Source organism: Anolis carolinensis, unplaced genomic scaffold (genome assembly GCF_035594765.1).
Source record: "Anolis carolinensis isolate JA03-04 unplaced genomic scaffold, rAnoCar3.1.pri scaffold_26, whole genome shotgun sequence".
In the NCBI taxonomy this organism is placed as follows: Eukaryota; Metazoa; Chordata; class Lepidosauria; order Squamata; family Dactyloidae; genus Anolis; species Anolis carolinensis.
Window position 1 is genome coordinate 372,963 of NW_026943835.1, and position 20,151 is coordinate 393,113.

A 20,151-nucleotide genomic window follows, 5' to 3' on the forward strand; every position below is an offset into this window, starting at 1 on the left:
TCCTCTGGGATCTTTGGGGAGTTTCTAGAGATTTTGGGTAAAGTTTTGAAAGCAAACAGAAAAGAAGAGGGGAAAAGGGAATTGAACTGTGACTCAAAAATTCAGAAGCAGATTGCTTTGAGAAGGAGGGAGAGAGGGGAAAATAATTCTTTGGAGAACTATTGACCCAATATTCAGGAAAACAGAGGATGGCAATGGATGTTTTATGGTCTCTGAACAGTCAATTCCTCCTTCCTCTGAGGGTCCTCATCCCCCCCATGGCCCCTCCTTTCCCCCTGTTCCTCTGGCCAAAAAGGACAAGCGAGAGGAAGAGAGGGAGAGATTAAGGGAGGGGGGCTGCAAGGGGGAAGAAGTCTTGGGGTGGAAGGGAAAAAGGCTTAGAGGGATTCGGTTGGGGAGGGGTGGAGAGGGAATAGGAGGTTGGGAAACGGAGGGGAGATGGGGCTGAGAGAAAACAGAGGGCTGGGAAACGGAAGGGAGACGGGGGTAAATGGTAGGGAGTTGGGAGAGTGAGTTTGGGAGAGTGGGATCCCGGGAAGCAGAGGTTCCCTTGAAGGGTCGATTTGGGGGTTCTGGGTCGGTGCAAGACTCAGATCAGGGGAGAAAACGGGGGATGAGGTGGGGCAAGCAAATGTCTCCAGAAGTTCCTCTTCTGGTGGAGGCGGAAGGGGAAGTAGGTCTAGAGGGGAGCTTCTGAGGAGGGTAGGTTTTGGAGCCCACGTCCCTGCATGGGAAGACTTGGACCCCCCCCTCCCTCCTTCCACTCTCCCTCTGGCTTAAGGCCATGAACATCGCAGCATAAGCAAGTTGGGACCACTTGCCCTCCCCCTGGCGAGTCACCTTAGGTCAACACTCCGAATTCGGCGACTCGAGCAAGGGGGGGGCAAGCTGTTCCCCCTTCAAGGGCCACAAGGGGCCACTTATGTGCTCTGAGTTAGCCCAACCTGGCCTGCACCATGTTTTTTGATGCAAAGCCCACCCCAATTGGCCAGGATCTTACCCAATGGAGAATCCCTGGGGATGTCTGCTGGGGTGGGACACCCTAGACGTGCTGAACAAACACCCATTCTTGGCTCAGCCCCTGCCCAGTACCTGACAGTTAACGGAGTAACGACTCACCCCCCGGCTAGGTGCCGCTCGTCCTACTGAGAGTTCCCTCCACCAAGACTGGATGGCTGGCGTCCGTGGAATCCGCAGGTGCCCCGGGAACACAACCGTTCCCCTACCCCGCGATTCTCGAACCTGTAATCTCACAAGCCAGACTGTTCTCACACGCCCCCCGGGTGCCAGATTTTCCCGCGTTTCACCAGGAATTTGTTACCGAGCCCTGATCCGAAGTGCAATACCTCCAGGACTCCGCCCACCTGGGTCTCAACAACGGGGCCGGTTCCCTTTTATTTTTACAGGGCGTCCCCTGTTTCACGTTGGCGCTTTTCCTTCGAGGAGCTAAAAATCTGCTTCCTCCTATCTGGCTCCTTTGTTCAGTACCCTGAATCAGATCTAGAGAGAGAAAGGGACTGCCAGAGAAATTTGGATGTGAAATGAGGTCAAATTGTTGGTCGGAGGGCCCTCCTTGCAGCCGTTTCTCTCCCCAACCTGTCCCAGAATATCTGGACCAAGGTCGCCGCTTGGAATTTTAGCCTAAAAAATTGATCTTTGGAACTTCCAAGCAAGTCCCTTCGTGGTAAAGCCAAATTATGTTGTCGACCGCACTTTAGGGGATCGGGCCCCTTAAGGAGAGAGCCGATCCGGTCCTGAGGGAACGGACCTTGGCGAAGCCAAAAGGAGAATATAAGCCGCAATACAACCTGAAGCCTGAAATGAAGAAGGTCCGCCAAGTTGAAGGAAAATCCGCCAAAGAGTCTTTATTGAGCAATTCAGCTGAAAAGGACGCTAATAGTGATCATTCAATCTACTAGCGTAACATATGTTTCAAATAAAGCCATATTTATACAATGTTTCGGTCTGACAGCCCTTTGAATTTCCCGCCTCGCTTCCCCGCCCATCTGATCGCGGATAGGCTGAGAGGTTGAACGAGGCGGGCTTTCGTTTCCCGCCTTGCTCTGCTGGCCCAATGGGGAGCCGCTTTTTGTCCCTATTCGGGCCAATCAGAGAGGAGGAGGCGGGAGCTATTGAGACAAAGAGGTGACCGGACAGGAAACATCTGATTAATTCTGGCCCAGCCGATTTCTAAAGGAATTAATGACACCCATCAAGGATGTCCGGGGTCCTGTCGTGTTCACAGATTTTAGATATGTCTTTGGGGTGTCAGACGGGAAGTGGTGATGGGTGGTGATGAGCCGTCATTGACGGCCCCACAGGGTGCCTTCCTGCGGCGTCCTGGCCTGGGATATGACAATGTTTGCCTTGGGGGCGAGTCACCTTTAGGAATTTGGTGACTCGCCCTATATTGTCCATGCGATCGGAATGAGATTGGATTAAACTGTGGCAGATTATCCTTTTGTTTTTGGGAAGGGAGGTCTGGGTCATAGGGCTAGAGTTCATGTTGGGGTCATAATATTTCCCATTAGATTTCATGATTTGACAATTATATGGGATAGAATGAAAATTAAAATAAAGTTGGAACATAAACCCTGCTGGGAAGAATACATATTTTCCGGGGATCCCAAAGAGTACAAATACATATAGGCAGATAGATAGATTTCAAGGAAATAAAGGAGAATCCATAAAGGTGGGTGACATTGCATAAAGGGGAATCATGAATGATATAAACAATTGAAAACATTTGATGGAGTTTACAACATCTGGGGAGCCCAATATAGAAGTGGAGTTCTAACAGCATGATTTCACAATTCATGAGGTTATCCCAACGATTAGAAATTCATACAACAGTGAGTCATGAGAGTGTCCAAGTACATAGAATATGACAATTCACAAATACATGAGGAAAAAGAGTTCATCTGTGATGGGGGGAATTCGTAGAGATGGCATGGGGAAGAGGCACATGTGAGTTGTAGTCTTTGGAAGTATAGGATTTCATAAGTTCCAGGGGTAGGTCTGAGGAAGAGTGTTCTTCTCCTTCATAAAATCATGAAATTATGAATGAAACGTGGAGGGCCCCCGTCCGGGCATCCCCTGGCAGCTGTAGAGGGTGAGGGTCCTTGGAGAACTATGTCTCCCCAGCGAGAGAGCGACCCCCCCATCCCCAGTTCACAGAAAGGGGGTAGGTATCTCTTAAACCCATTCCGCGGGCCGCGGGGAGAGGAAAATCCGGGATAAGGCAGCATTTTAGCTTGGAAAGAGCCGTCGGTCCCGTTTGACAGTCAGCTGTTGAGGTGCCGAAAACTGGACCGATTCCGGTTCTGCTGGTTGTCTTCGAGTCAGGAGCCTTAGAAAGGGTTAGGACTAAAAGAGGAGCGTTCTAGGGGTAATTTTGATAGAGATATGAGCCAATTTATATCGACCGCCATGTTAATCTATGGCGGGAAATCTCAGCCGGAGTTAAAAGGACGGGAGAGAGAGAGAGATTTCATGCGAAGGAAGGAGTCAGGGAAAGATACAAAATAACCAGATAGAGAGTGTTATTGTTAAAATAAATGCTACTTTTATTGGGGGATTTTGTTACATAGTTCAGGGAAGGGGAAAATGAAGAAAAAAAGGTCTTTTAATAATAGTCTGTTGCGGTCCCGCTCCGTTCTTTTGGTGGGTGACCGGCGGAACTCTCCGCTGCGTTTTCAAATCAATTTGAAAGCCGGGGTGACGGTTATCATACCCCCACTCGGGAGGGCGGGGCGAGATGGGCGGAGCCTATTTCGCCCCTGCCCTACCGCATAAGCATTATAACCTCTTAGCGGCAGCATGGCCATCTGCTGAGAGGGGTTCGAATGGTTCTTTTTGCGACAAATTTGGAACAGAGCGGGCAAATGCGACCAGCAGCAGCTTATTATTAGAAGGAAAAGGATTACAGCTAGAAAGAGGAGAAAACCTTTCCTCAACCAGTCTAAAGAAGGGAGCCAATCGGTCAGAAAACTAAGGTCGAATCCAGTCGTCTCCTTAATTCCTGAGGCCAAATCATTCAAACCCTCGATGGATTTATGAATCATAGGAGTCTGGTCTGTCAAATTAAAGCAGCACATGTGCCTTACACTCTCACAGCCATAGTGGTTTTTCAATAGGAGGAAATCAATAGCTGCCCTGTTATCTAATACAGCCTCCCGCAGCTCATGCATTTCCTTTGCCACTGACGCCAAGGCTTGAGAGGTATAATTGATGTTTTTGACCAGAGCGCAGGCCAGATGCTTTATGGCCCTATAATTCATGGCTGAGGCCACTCCAGGAGTGAACAATGCAGCCGCCACAAATTGTGGGATGCCTTTTAGCACCACTGAGGGGTCACAATTTGGATCCAAGTTTTGAATGGATCTTGCCTTCCGACCCAAAGAGTGTGCCAGTTCTAAGTCGTTCTTGGAAGGCATAAAAAGAGACAGCCTACCCAATGCACAATTCCCCATGGAGGTATTGGCAGGTAGATAACCATAGGCTGTCTGTCCACACAGGAAAAACCATCCTGGGGGCAGGACCAAATGGGCATTCAGATGAGACAGTTTTTCTATATGTGTGCAATTTAGAGAGTTGTCAATGGGAAGCTGATGGCACTCACCGATGCAGGTGGGTATTTGAAAACAATTTTCTGCTTGAGGAACATGAGCAAGGCGGATGGTAGCCATGCCGGGCAGCTTGTCCATGGAAACTCTTCCCCAGTTTGAGAGATCTCTATAAGACATATCCTTTGGGATGTCTTGGAACATGGTATAATTTCTAAAAATTTCCAGAGGTTCTGGAATGCCAATTAAACAGGTGGAAAACAGGTCTGTGGCAGAGGCCCCACTCGACAGGCAAAAGTCTGAGACATTTAAGGCCTTTGTGGCCAACTGCTGCCAGAAGTTTACTTTGGAAGAAAGCCATTCATACAACACCGGGCTAGAACTGGCAGGGAGAGTCAGAGAAAGAATGAGAATTAGGGTTAGCATTTTCTAGGGTTAGCACGCTGGACAGCTCCCAGCAGGGAAAGAACAGGGAGGGGAAAAAGATAGAGTGAAAATTAGAACTCACGGCTCCTGATTCAGCACGCCGGACAGCTCCCAGCAGGGAACCTAAGGTGTTCAGTTCTTCCGAGCGGGAGTTGAAGTGAGGGCCGATTTGACAGCTGTCAAAGTGAGCTGTCAAATGTTTGTAGGTCCAAATGGGGGTGTTCCCGTGGTGCTAGAGGGATGGGATTTGGAGGGGTCCTCGGAGGGGGTCTTGTGCTTCCGTCTCTGGCGTTTGGTCTTTCTCCGGACCTCGGGAGGGTGTGGGTCAGGACAACTTGCGGGCGGCAGGCCCTGAGGAGGTGTTTTCCGGAACAACACCTTCAGGTCGTTTCCCAGCTCAGCAGTCCACAGGTCTTTGTCTTCCTCACCGCTGGTGGGGGCTGGTTCTGGTTCAGGAGCACTCTTGATGGATCCTGGCATGGATTCCAGCACCTTGCAAGCGATGTAGGAGGTCAGGAGGGCTTCGAGGAGGTTGTGATGCCATCTTCACCAGGCGCCTCCTAGTGTCCACAGCCAGGTCCAGCACCTCCACCCAGGAAGGGGGGGGTCCAAGGGGTAGAGAATGCCTCAAGACAGCAAAGAAAAGAGATCACGTGTCCCATCCCCACTCCCCTTCCCCCAAGACCCTAAGAGTGGAGGGTTAGTTTTATAAGGAAGAATAAAAGGAGGGAAAAAAAATGGAAATAAATCATTCATACCTTTTGGGACGTTTTCAATACTGAAGGTTCCTCTGGCACCCTCGCAGCCATGTTAGGGCTCCCCACTCGCGCCTGACCCAGCGACCAACAGCGAGGGTCCTGTCCGTGGCTCCATGGGGACACACCTTTAGCCTCTGCCACCTCTTCTTCAGGTGAGGAGGGGTCGCCCTTACCTGCCAGCCTTCTCCTGGTCTCGTGGGGGCGCCCTTTCCTCCCTGCAGTTGAAGGGGATGTTCTTCTGCTCAGGGTCAGCCTTACGACCCCTGCCAGGGGTTGGAGCCAGCTTGTGGGTGGGGGCCTCATCACCGTGATGGCACCCCACTGGTTGCTCTCGCCTTATCTGAGCTGGGTTTCTCAGAGTCCCTTTATAGCTACAGGAGCGGATGATGGTCCTGGTAGTCCAGGTCGGAGTGGAGTGCCTTCCATGTGGGGTACCAGGATCCCCATTCTACAATTCAAGGTTCCTTTTATACTGAGAGAGTGTTAGTAAAATCCCTAACCCATTGTATACACAGTCATTCAAGAAATAGCAAACAAGAGAGAGAGAGAGAGAGAGAGAGGAACGGAAAGGATAGCTCAAGGAAGAAAACCATGAGAAAGAGGAACAAAACTTGGTTCCCCACATTTAAAGGACAGACAGAAGCTCCAAAGTCAAGACAACAAACAAAGAATACTACTCAGAGAACGGGGAAGCCCCAGGCAGGACTCAGCCAGTCTCTGAAGATGGAAGGTTTTCCAAAGATACACAATATCCCCCAGAGAGAGAGAGAGGCTGAGAGGGAGATTCAAAAAGGGGAGGGGTTTTGCAGGGTTGCCCAAAGGGATTGGGTGAAGAAAAAAGAAAAAGGGAAAGGAGTCTTTGAGGACACAGGATCCTTTAGTTTGAGCAAATTTCAAGGTGTGACCTGATGATTTGGAAAGAATGCCAGATCAAAGGTCCCACTTACAAATTGTAACCAACAAAAATGCAAATTGACAGTCTAAAAATTTATGTTCCTCTGGGATCTTTGGGGAGTTTCTAGAGATTTTGGGTAAAGTTTTGAAAGCAAACAGAAAAGAAGAGGGGAAAAGGGAATTGAACTGTGACTCAAAAATTCAGAAGCAGATTGCTTTGAGAAGGAGGGAGAGAGGGGAAAATAATTCTTTGGAGAACTATTGACCCAATATTCAGGAAAACAGAGGATGGCAATGGATGTTTTATGGTCTCTGAACAGTCAATTCCTCCTTCCTCTGAGGGTCCTCATCCCCCCCATGGCCCCTCCTTTCCCCCTGTTCCTCTGGCCAAAAAAGGACAAGCGAGAGGAAGAGAGGGAGAGATTAAGGGAGGGGGGCTGCAAGGGGGAAGAAGTCTTGGGGTGGAAGGGAAAAAGGCTTAGAGGGATTCGGTTGGGGAGGGGTGGAGAGGGAATAGGAGGTTGGGAAACGGAGGGGAGATGGGGCTGAGAGAAAACAGAGGGCTGGGAAACGGAAGGGAGACGGGGGTAAATGGTAGGGAGTTGGGAGAGTGAGTTTGGGAGAGTGGGATCCCGGGAAGCAGAGGTTCCCTTGAAGGGTCGATTTGGGGGTTCTGGGTCGGTGCAAGACTCAGATCAGGGGAGAAAACGGGGGATGAGGTGGGGCAAGCAAATGTCTCCAGAAGTTCCTCTTCTGGTGGAGGCGGAAGGGGAAGTAGGTCTAGAGGGGAGCTTCTGAGGAGGGTAGGTTTTGGAGCCCACGTCCCTGCATGGGAAGACTTGGACCCCCCCCTCCCTCCTTCCACTCTCCCTCTGGCTTAAGGCCATGAACATCGCAGCATAAGCAAGTTGGGACCACTTGCCCTCCCCCTGGCGAGTCACCTTAGGTCAACACTCCGAATTCGGCGACTCGAGCAAGGGGGGGGCAAGCTGTTCCCCCTTCAAGGGCCACAAGGGGCCACTTATGTGCTCTGAGTTAGCCCAACCTGGCCTGCACCATGTTTTTTGATGCAAAGCCCACCCCAATTGGCCAGGATCTTACCCAATGGAGAATCCCTGGGGATGTCTGCTGGGGTGGGACACCCTAGACGTGCTGAACAAACACCCATTCTTGGCTCAGCCCCTGCCCAGTACCTGACAGTTAACGGAGTAACGACTCACCCCCCGGCTAGGTGCCGCTCGTCCTACTGAGAGTTCCCTCCACCAAGACTGGATGGCTGGCGTCCGTGGAATCCGCAGGTGCCCCGGGAACACAACCGTTCCCCTACCCCGCGATTCTCGAACCTGTAATCTCACAAGCCAGACTGTTCTCACACGCCCCCCGGGTGCCAGATTTTCCCGCGTTTCACCAGGAATTTGTTACCGAGCCCTGATCCGAAGTGCAATACCTCCAGGACTCCGCCCACCTGGGTCTCAACAACGGGGCCGGTTCCCTTTTATTTTTACAGGGCGTCCCCTGTTTCACGTTGGCGCTTTTCCTTCGAGGAGCTAAAAATCTGCTTCCTCCTATCTGGCTCCTTTGTTCAGTACCCTGAATCAGATCTAGAGAGAGAAAGGGACTGCCAGAGAAATTTGGATGTTAAATGAGGTCAAATTGTTGGTCGGAGGGCCCTCCTTGCAGCCGTTTCTCTCCCCAACCTGTCCCAGAATATCTGGACCAAGGTCGCCGCTTGGAATTTTAGCCTAAAAAATTGATCTTTGGAACTTCCAAGCAAGTCCCTTCATGGTAAAGCCAAATTATGTTGTCGACCGCACTTTAGGGGATCGGGCCCCTTAAGGAGAGAGCCGATCCGGTCCTGAGGGAACGGACCTTGGCGAAGCCAAAAGGAGAATATAAGCCGCAATACAACCTGAAGCCTGAAATGAAGAAGGTCCGCCAAGTTGAAGGAAAATCCGCCAAGGAGTCTTTATTGAGCAATTCAGCTGAAAAGGACGCTAATAGTGATCATTCAATCTACTAGCGTAACATATGTTTCAAATAAAGCCATATTTATACAATGTTTCGGTCTGACAGCCCTTTGAATTTCCCGCCTCGCTTCCCCGCCCATCTGATCGCGGATAGGCTGAGAGGTTGAACGAGGCGGGCTTTCGTTTCCCGCCTTGCTCTGCTGGCCCAATGGGGAGCCGCTTTTTGTCCCTATTCGGGCCAATCAGAGAGGAGGAGGCGGGAGCTATTGAGACAAAGAGGTGACCGGACAGGAAACATCTGATTAATTCTGGCCCAGCCGATTTCTAAAGGAATTAATGACACCCATCAAGGATGTCCGGGGTCCTGTCACGTTCACAGATTTTAGATATGTCTTTGGGGTGTCAGACGGGAAGTGGTGATGGGTGGTGATGAGCCGTCATTGACGGCCCCACAGGGTGCCTTCCTGCGGCGTCCTGGCCTGGGATATGACAATGTTTGCCTTGGGGGCGAGTCACCTTTAGGAATTTGGTGACTCGCCCTATATTGTCCATGCGATCGGAATGAGATTGGATTAAACTGTGGCAGATTATCCTTTTGTTTTTGGGAAGGGAGGTCTGGGTCATAGGGCTAGAGTTCATGTTGGGGTCATAATATTTCCCATTAGATTTCATGATTTGACAATTATATGGGATAGAATGAAAATTAAAATAAAGTTGGAACATAAACCCTGCTGGGAAGAATACATATTTTCCGGGGATCCCAAAGAGTACAAATACATATAGGCAGATAGATAGATTTCAAGGAAATAAAGGAGAATCCATAAAGGTGGGTGACATTGCATAAAGGGGAATCATGAATGATATAAACAATTGAAAACATTTGATGGAGTTTACAACATCTGGGGAGCCCAATATAGAAGTGGAGTTCTAACAGCATGATTTCACAATTCATGAGGTTATCCCAACGATTAGAAATTCATACAACAGTGAGTCATGAGAGTGTCCAAGTACATAGAATATGACAATTCACAAATACATGAGGAAAAAGAGTTCATCTGTGATGGGGGGAATTCGTAGAGATGGCATGGGGAAGAGGCACATGTGAGTTGTAGTCTTTGGAAGTATAGGATTTCATAAGTTCCAGGGGTAGGTCTGAGGAAGAGTGTTCTTCTCCTTCATAAAATCATGAAATTATGAATGAAACGTGGAGGGCCCCCGTCCGGGCATCCCCTGGCAGCTGTAGAGGGTGAGGGTCCTTGGAGAACTATGTCTCCCCAGCGAGAGAGCGACCCCCCCATCCCCAGTTCACAGAAAGGGGGTAGGTATCTCTTAAACCCATTCCGCGGGCCGCGGGGAGAGGAAAATCCGGGATAAGGCAGCATTTTAGCTTGGAAAGAGCCGTCGGTCCCGTTTGACAGTCAGCTGTTGAGGTGCCGAAAACTGGACCGATTCCGGTTCTGCTGGTTGTCTTCGAGTCAGGAGCCTTAGAAAGGGTTAGGACTAAAAGAGGAGCGTTCTAGGGGTAATTTTGATAGAGATATGAGCCAATTTATATCGACCGCCATGTTAATCTATGGCGGGAAATCTCAGCCGGAGTTAAAAGGACGGGAGAGAGAGAGAGATTTCATGCGAAGGAAGGAGTCAGGGAAAGATACAAAATAACCAGATAGAGAGTGTTATTGTTAAAATAAATGCTACTTTTATTGGGGGATTTTGTTACATAGTTCAGGGAAGGGGAAAATGAAGAAAAAAAGGTCTTTTAATAATAGTCTGTTGCGGTCCCGCTCCGTTCTTTTGGTGGGTGACCGGCGGAACTCTCCGCTGCGTTTTCAAATCAATTTGAAAGCCGGGGTGACGGTTATCATGTCCACACTCCAGGCAGTTATAGGATTTCTCCCCAGTGTGAGTCCTTTGATGTGAACGTAGGCCTGAACTCTGAGTGAAGCTCTGTCCACACTCTAGGCAGTTATAGGGTTTCTCCCCAGTGTGAGTCCTTTGATGTGAACGTAGATGTGAACTATTAGTAAAGCTCTGTCCACACTCCAGGCAGTTATAGGGTTTTTCCCCAGTGTGAGTCCTTTGATGTCTACGTAGGCCTGAACTATGAGTGAAGCTCTGTTCACACTCCAGGCAGTTATAGGGTTTCTCCCCAGTGTGAGTCCTTTGATGTGAACGTAGGCCTGAAATCTGAGTGAAGCTCTGTTCACACTCCAGGCAGTTATAGGGTTTCTCCCCAGTGTGAGTCCTTTGATGTGAATGTAAGTGTCCCTTCTGAGCAAAGCTCTGTCCACACTCCAGGCAATTATAGGGTTTCTCCCCAGTGTGAGTCCTTTGATGTGAACGTAGGCCTGAACTCTGAGTGAAGCTCTGTCCACACTCTAGGCAGTTATAGGGTTTCTCCCCAGTGTGAGTCCTTTGATGTGAACATAGATGTGAACTATTAGTAAAGCTCTGTCCACACTCCAGGCAGTTATAGGGTTTTTCCCCAGTGTGAGTCCTTTGATGTCTACGTAGGCGTGAACTATGAGTGAAGCTCTGTTCACACTCCAGGCAGTTATAGGGTTTCTCCCCAGTGTGAGTCCTTTGATGTGAACGTAGGCCTGAACTATGAGTGAAGCTCTGTTCACACTCCAGGCAATTATAGGGTTTCTCCCCAGTGTGAATCCTTTGATGTGTCTTCAGCTTTCCATGCAGACTAAAGCTCTTTCCACATTCAATACATTTATATGCTTTCTCCTCCATGTCAACAGAGTTATGTTGAGTAGATTCCATCTAAACATTAAGAAGAACTTCCTGACTGTAAGAGCTGTTCAGCGATGGAACTCTCTGCCTCAAAATGTAGTGGAGGCTCCTCTGGAATCCTTTAACCAGAGGCCAGATGCACATCTGTCAGGGGGACTTTGCACTTTCCTTGCACGGCAGAGGCCTGGACTGGGTGCCTCATGAAGTCTCTTCCGACTCTTCCGTTCTGCTCTATAATCCAAAGTGAATGTAGGAATTCAGCAAGATCACAAACTCAGTGTTTTAATTGTGCAAAACTCATAAGATTGTGGGTGAACTACAACTCCCATCATGCCAAGTTAACCCCCAGAAGCTTCTTCAATACTTCCAAGTTTGTATGTTGAATAAGTTTGCTCTTGACGCATCACGAGTGGGGTCCAGTGTGCTTACTGGCTGTAGGCTGAACTACAACTCCCACCATGGTGAGTCTGTCCCCTCCAACTCCTCCAGTAGGTTGAGTTACATGGGGTTCCGTGTGCCAAGTGTGGTCCAGATCCATCATCAGTGGAGGTCGCAGTTTCCGTGGTTGTGGGTGAACTACAACTCCCAGAAAGGAAGATCAGTCCCTCCAAACCCCTCCAGTAATCACATCTCGGCATATCAGGTCCGTGTGCCAACTCTGGTCAAGATCCATCCGTGTTTGGGTTCACAGTCCTCTCTGGATGCAGGTGAACTACAACTCCCCCAAATCAAGGTGAATTCCCCCCAAAGACCTCCAGTATTTTTTGCTGGTCATGTGGGTTCTGTTTGCCAAGTTAGTTCCAGGTCAATTGTTGGTGGAGTTCAGAGTCCTCACTGATTGTTGGTGAACTATACATTCCAATATGGGTGAACTATAACTCTTGGAAGTCAAGGTCACTCGCCCCCAAACCCCATCAGTATGCAAAGTTGGCCGTGTGGGGCCTGTGTGCCAAGTGAGTTCCAGGTCCATCATTGGTGGGGTTCAGAGTGCAGTTCTTAGATGGCAGGTGAACTATACATCGCAGTCCCTACAACTCCTCTAAATCAGGGCCAGTTCTCCCCAGACCCCCCCCCCTCTCTCTCTCCAGTCTGTTCAGCTGCTGATCAATTCCTCTGTTTGCTGTGTGCCAAAGGGAAGGAGGAGGGAAAACATAAAAATATATTATTATAAACATAATAGTATAATATCATAAAAAGAATGCAGTAATATATAATAAAATATTATAATTATTTTTAATATTATATCATGATTACATTTTGACTTTGGTCAAAGCACAGGGTTGTATAGGGGTAGATTTGCATGAAGCCCAAACGAGTGCAATGATGACAAATCGGATAGGATACTTATACCATTATTTTATGATAAAATAATAATAATAATATATTAATAATCATATGATAATGTAAAATTGTAATATAGTATAATATATAATAAAGTATATTGTGAAAAAGAAATCTAATATAATATTACATTATTTGATAATAATAACATAATATACTAATACAATATAACACTATAATAATAAAAATAATATATAATAAACTATAGTATAGTAATTGTAATATATTATAATGAAGAAGCCCCTGGGACCTTTCGGTCTGCAAGTTCAGCAGTGGGTTAAACTGCTGAGCTGCTAAACTTCCGGACTGAAAGGTGAGTGGTTGAATCCAGGGAGTGGGGTGAGCTCCCGCTGTTAGCCCCAGTTTCCGCCAACCTAGCACTTTGAAAACATGGAAACGTGAGTAAATCAATAGGTACTGCTGCGTGTGGCCACATGACTCTTGGAGGCACGGACAACGCCGGCTCTTTCTTCGGCTCAGAAATTGAGGCGAGCCCCCCCCACCCCCAAAGCTGGACACAACTGGGCTCAACACCAGGGGAAAACCTTTACCCTTAAATATATTATATTATTGCATATTCATATTACTATTACTATTATTATTCTATTATTGCATTATTGTGTAATTAATCATAGAATCATAGAATCATAGAATAGTAGAGTTGGAAGAGACCTCATGGGCCATCCAGTCCAACCCCCTGCTAAGAAGCAGGAAATCGCATTCAAAGCACCCCCGACAGATGGCCATCCAGCCTCTGCTTAAAAGCCTCCAAGGAAGGAGCCTCTACCACAGCCCCGGGGAGAGAGTTCCACTGTCGAACAGCCCTTCTCACAGTGAGGAAGTTCTTCCTGATGTTCAGGTGGAATCTCCTTTCCTGTAGTTTGAAGCCATTGTTCCATGTCCTAGTCTGCAGGGCAGCAGAAAACAAGCTTGCTCCCTCCTCCCTATGACTTCCCTTCACGTATTTGTACATGGCTATCATGTCTCCTCTCAGCCTTCTCTTCTGCAGGCTAAACATGCCCAGCTCTTTAAGCCGCTCCTCATAGGGCTTGTTCTCCAGACCCTTAATCATTTTAGTCGCCCTCCTCTGGACGCTTTCCAGCTTGTCAACATCTCCCTTCAACTGTGGTGCCCAAAATTGGACACAGTGTGATTCCAGGTGTGGTCTGACCAAGGCAGAATAGAGGGGGAGCAGGACTTCCCTGGATCTAGACGCTATTCCCCTATTGATGCAGGCCAGAATCCCGTTGGCTTTTTTAGCTGCTGCATCACATTGTTGGCTCATGTTTAACTTCTTCCCCACGAGGACTCCAAGGTCTTTTTCGCACACACTGCTGTCAAGCCAGGCATCGTCCCCCATTCTGTATCTTTGATTTCCATTTTTTCTGCCGAAGTGAAGTATCTTGCATTTGTCCCTGTTGAACTTCATTTTGTTAGTTTTGGCCCATCTCTCTAGTCTGTCAAGATCGTTTTGAATTCTGCTCCTGTCTTCTGGAGTGTTAGCTATCCCTCCCAGTTTTGTGTCATCTGCAAACTTGATGATCGTGCCTTCTAACCCTTCGTCTAAGTCGTTAATAAAGATGTTGAACAGAACCGGGCCCAGGACGGAGCCCTGCGGCACTCCACTTGTCACTTCTTTCCATGATGAAGATGACGCATTAGTGAGCACCCTTTGGGTTCGTTCGCTTAGCCAATTGCAGATCCACCTAACCGTAGTTTTGTCTAGCCCACATTTTACTAGTTTATTTGCCAGAAGGTCGTGGGGGACTTTGTCGAAGGCCTTACTGAAATCCAGGTAGGCTACATCCACAGCATTCCCTGTATCGACCCAACTCGTAACTCTATCGAAAAAAGAGATCAGATTAGTCTGGCATGACTTGTTTTTGGTAAATCCGTGTTGACTATTAGCAATGACCGCATTTGTTTCTAAGTGTTCGCAGACCACTTCCTTGATGATCTTTTCCAGAATTTTGCCTGGTATCGATGTGAGGCTGACCGGACGGTAATTGTTTGGGTCGTTCTTTTTTCCCTTCTTGAAGATAGGGACCACATTCGCCCTCCTCCAATCTGCTGGGACTTCTCCCGTTCTCCAAGAACTCTCGAAGATATTTGCTAGTGGTTCTGAAATAACTTCCGCTAATTCCTTCAATACTCTTGGATGTAGCTGATCCGGCCCTGGGGACTTGAATTCATTTAGAGAGGCCAAGTGTTCCTGGACAACTTGTTTCCCTATTTGGGGTTGGATTTCCCCCAATCCTTCGTCCATTCCATGTTGCTGAGGTAGAAGATGGCTTTCTTTTTGTGAGAAGACCGAGGCAAAGAAGGCATTAAGTAGTTCTGCCTTTTCCCTGTCCCCTGTCGCCATCACCCCATCTTCTCCTTGCAGTGGCCCTATCGCCTCCTTTTTCTTCCTTTTTCTACCAACGTAAGCAAAAAAGCCTTTTTTGTTGTTTTTTATGTCCCTGGCAAGCCTGAGCTCATTTTGCGCTTTAGCCTTGCGAACCTTTTCCCTACAGGTGTTGGCTATATGTTTGAATTCTTCTTTGGTGATTTCTCCCCTTTTCCACTTCTTGTGCATGTCACTTTTGAGCTTTAGCTCAGTTAGAAGTTCTTTGGACATCCATTCTGGCTTCTTTGCACTTGTCTTATTTTTCTTCTTTGTTGGCACTGTTTGCATTTGCGCCTTGAGTATTTCACTTTTGAAAAACTCCCATCCATCCTTAACTCCCTTGTTTTTTAATATTGGTGTCCATGGAATGCCGCTCAGTAATTCCTTCATTTTTTGGAAGTCAGCTCTCTTAAAGTCGAGAATGCGTGTTTGACTTGTCTTAGTTTCAGCATTCCTTTGTATTGCAAACTCCAGGAGCACATGGTCACTTGCCCCTAAGGATCCAACCACTTCAACTGTATTGATCAGGTCTTCCACATTTGTTAAGATTAGATCAAGAGTTGCTGATCCTCTTGTTGCCTCTTCTACCTTCTGGACCATAAAATTGTCTGCAAGGCAAGTGAGGAATTTGTTGGACTTTGTACTCTTGGCTGAGTTTGTTTTCCAGCAGATATCGGGATAATTGAAATCGCCCATGACTACTATATCTCTTCTTTGTGCCTGTTTGGTCAACTGTTGACAGAAGGCTTCATCAAGTCCTTCATCCTGACTTGGAGGTCTGTAGTAGACACCCACAACAAGATCTTTTTGAGTCCCGGTTCCCTTGATTCTTATCCAGATGCTTTCTAGCTGGTTTCCCGGATTACAGTCTTGCATTTCTTCTGCAACGTAACTGTTTTTGACATATAAAGCTACTCCCCCTCCTCTCCCTTTTGTTCTATTTCTGTGAAAGAGGTTATAGCCCTCAATGGCTACATTCCAGTGATGGGAGTCATCCCACCAGGTTTCAGTGATGCCTATGACATCGTATGTGTGGTGCTGTGCTAAGAGTTGGAGTTCCTCTTGCTTATTTCCCATGCTCTGAGCGTTGGTGTAAAGACATGTAAGCCCCTGTGACCTCCCCTTGAGCTTTTTCTTTGGGATTATTGTGCTCTCCGTACTTGGTCCTTGCTGTGTTTGTGCAGCCCTCCGTTTAGCCTTTTGGCGGTTCCCTGTGGTCGTGGGTAATATAGTGTTCGCCAGGCTGTTGTTCCCCTCCCCCAGTAGATCTAGTTTAAAGTTCGCCTGATGAGGTTTGTGAGTCTGTGTGCAAAAAGATGTTTTCCTGCTTGTGTGAGATGCACCCCATCACTTGCCAATAGGCCATCCTCCTGGAAGAGTAGACCATGGTCAAGGAAGCCAAAATGCTCCTCTTGGCACCATTTTCTGAGCCAGTTATTGACCTGTACTATTTTTCCGGCCCTTGTAGAGCCGTGTCCTACAACAGGGAGGAGGGATGAAAAGATCACATGTACATTATACAGTTTTAGCTTTGTTCCCAGAGCTCGAAAATCATTTGTGATCTTTTGAAAAGTATGCCTAGCGGTGTCATTGGTACCTACATGAATCAACATAAGGTGGGGAGGGTGATGGGGCTTTAGGAGCCTGCTGAGCCTCTGAGTGATATGGTGTATTTTTGCCCCCGGGAGGCAGCATGTTTCTCGAGCCATCCCATCCGGTCTGGAAATGATGGCTTCCGTTCCTCTAAGGAGGGAGTCACCTACTACCAAGACCTGTTTCCTTTGAGGATTGACAGGGTCCCTTTTGTGCAAGACAGTGTGTATGTCCCGTGAAGAGTGTTCCTGTTGAAGTGAATCATGCAGGTGTAAAGTGTTGTCCTCCTCCTCAACATCCCCAGTGCATTCATCAATGACAATCCATTGAGATACATCCGAGAGCCCATTACTCTCCCAAGGATGTTCCTGTTGCTCCTGGTCTACAATTGGGGATGGAGCATTTGCATGATTACATAAGTGTGAATGTGGTGATGCACTGTCCCCGTCCGGGCTATCCCCTGCGCATTGATCAAGGGTGGCCCACTGAGTGGTATCTAAGAAACTGTGGTCCTCCACAAGATGTGTTTCCTGATTGTATGTTAATGGTGTTAGAATTTCAAATCTGTTGTGTAAATGCAGCTGAGCAGAGGAGTTCTGCGGAGGCTGCCTGGTCCTGTGTCTCCTTCTATGGGTGACGTCCTTCCAAGCCTGAGGGTTGTCTACCTGTGAGTTGATCTCCCCATAAGGATCCTGATCATGGTCATGGTGGTGTTGGTGTGATGCAGGCTGCAGATCTACAGCAGCGTGTTGTGCAGTGTCCAAGAAGACCTCGAGTGCCTGAATGTCCTTAAGGGTCTTAATACGGTGCTCGAGCTGTTGGATCCTCTGCTCCATCAGAGTCATCTGTTTGCATTTGGAGCAGATGTAGTTGACTAGTTTTTGTGTGAAAAAGCAGAACATGCCACAGCTGGTGCATGTGGTGGCAAGTATTTGCTGTTGGTCCATCTCTTCGTGAGTGAAGTGACCGAGGAGGATTGTGTGTTTTATGGGCAGACTGCTATCCACCTTCCTGTGTGTGTATTTTTAAAGTTGTTTTGTTTATTGTATATACTGTAAGAATGTGTTTTACTGTAGTGGTGGGACACTGGCTCAGAAAGCTTCAACAGGAAGCCAACACTTTCAATAACAATAGCCTTGCCTCACCTTCCAAACAATGGCAGAACAGCAAGCCTTAATTACAGCTAGCCCACACTCAAGAATCAGCCCAGACTCAGGTTTTTAAAGGTAAAAGAGTCCAACAAACACAGGTTTTTAAGGCTTTTAAGGCTATCTAAGAAAAGAGTAGGCAATCTAAGAAAAGAGTGCACAGTCTCAGGTTTTTAAGGAATTATTAGACAGACCTTACCTAAACCAAGGAGCAAGCTGCTTTCCTGCTTCCTCTCCTCACCTCTGCGTGAACTCTGGCTCAGAAAGCTTATATTGTCATGTTCTATTATTCTATCTTCATATTATTCTATTTTATTCTGTTACTTTATAATTTTCACTCCTTGCCCTTTGGCCCAGTTCACTCTCGTTCAATTCCTTTGTACTGTTTTTATACCATGTTTTATGATGCTATTGTTACTATTTTATTGCTTTACTATATTACGAGGAGCCCCGGTGGCGAAGTGTGTTAAAGCACCGAGCTGCTGAACTTGCAGACCGAAAGGTCCCAGGTTCAAATCCCGGGAGCGGAATGAGCGCCCGCTGTAAGACCCAGCTACTGCAAACCTAGCAGTTCGAAAACATGCCAACGTGAGTAGATCAATAGGTACCGCTCCGGTGGGAAGGTAACAGCGCTCCATGCAGTCATGCCAGTGGCCACATGACCTTGGAGGTGTCTATGGACAACGCCGGCTCTTTGGCTCAGAAATGGAGATGAGCCCCAACCCCCAGAGTCGGTCACGACTGGACTTAACGTCAGGGGAAACCTTGACCTTTACTCTATGACAGTGAAAGTATTTATATTTGTTGATGATGCGCGTTTTGTATGCAATGGCCTGGCCCTGGCCCCACGTCAGCCGCCCTGAATCCCTTCGGGGAGATGGAGGCGGGACACAAAATACCATTATTATTACTACAGTAGAGTCTCACTTATCTAACACTCGCTTATCCAACGCATTTTTGTAGTCAATGTTTTCAATACATCGTGATATTTTGGTGCTAAATTTGTAAATACAGTAATTACTACATAGCATTACTGTGTATTGAGCTATATTGCACAGGCCTTTCCCTTGCCCAGCTTGGAAACATCCATTACGCTTGGCTAAATACTGGTTGTTGTATGATGAATTATGTATTTAATTATGTTCTTTATGATGTTGGTATAAGTATTTTTATTGTGTTATATTTTGACCTTTGTCTTAAGGTGCCCTGCGTCCCTTCAGGGAGATGGTGGCGGGATACAAAAAAATGTTGTAGTAGTAGTTGTTATTATTATTATTATTATTATTATTATTAGTAGTAGTAGTAGTAGTAGTATTGGGGGGGGGGGGAAGTGTGGTACAATGTGGTGTTATACTTTAAAGGGACCAACAAAGTGTTGAACAAAGTGTTCAAAGAATAAGTTTTGTCGGCTTCGACTCGGTCTGGACTAAGGTTTATGTACAAGGTTCTGTGGATGAATGGCTCAAGTATTTTGTATTGTTTTAAATCTGTATTTAACTGCTTATGTTTTTATTCTTTTGTATTGTTGTGTATTGGCATCAAATTCTGCCAGTTTTGTAAGCCGCCCTGAGTCCCTTCGGGTGAGAAGGGCGGGATAGAAATGATGGAAATAAATACATAGAATAAACAAAGAAACAGAAGAATGCAAGCAAAATGGTGGATCAGGTGAAGGTGGTATCGCTCAACTGCCGAGGCCTTGGCTACTGCTATAAAGGGAAGATGATTACAAATAATAATAATAATTTATTTCTTATATCCCACCTCCATCTCCCCAAGGGGACTCGGGGCGGCTTACATGGGGACAAAGCTCTAAAATCAACAGTTGACATATGCATAAAAACAGTAGAAGTTACAAAATTTAAATACATAGCAAGAACCAAACAATTTTAAAACTTTTAAGATAAAACACATACAGTAGAGTCTCAATAATCCAAGCTAAACGGGCCAGCAGAAGCTTGGATAAGCGAATATCTTGGATTATAAGGACTGATCAAGGAAAAGCCTATTAAACATCAAATTAGGTTATGATTTTACAAATTAAGCACCAAAACTTCATGTTATACAACAAATTTGACAGAAAAAGTAGTTCAATATGCAGTAATGTTATGTTGTAATTACTGTATTTATGAATTTAGCACCAAAATATCACGATATATTGGAAACATTGACTACAAAAATGGCTTGGATTATCCAGAGGCTTGGATAAGCGAGGCTTGGATTAGTGAGACTCTACTGTAGTATATCAGTTAGACAGGGGAGTGGGGCTGTTTAGGATTACGTGTGAGGGGCTGACTTGTGCAAACATGAATAGTGGGACCAGAGTGGGGT

General features: G+C 47.0%; 2 protein-coding genes across 2 annotated transcripts in view; both read right to left on the reverse strand.

Moving 5' to 3' along the window:
- Nucleotides 1-20,151, reverse strand: part of LOC134294872 (zinc finger protein 135-like) — a 140,997-nt gene that overhangs the window by 42,876 nt on the left and 77,970 nt on the right. The window lies entirely within an intron of this gene.
- Nucleotides 8,584-11,382, reverse strand: LOC134294875 (zinc finger protein 239-like). Its single transcript, XM_062966659.1, has one exon. The coding sequence runs from the start codon at nucleotides 11,380-11,382 to the stop codon at nucleotides 10,336-10,338; it is 1,047 nt and encodes a 348-aa protein (XP_062822729.1). The 3' UTR covers nucleotides 8,584-10,335.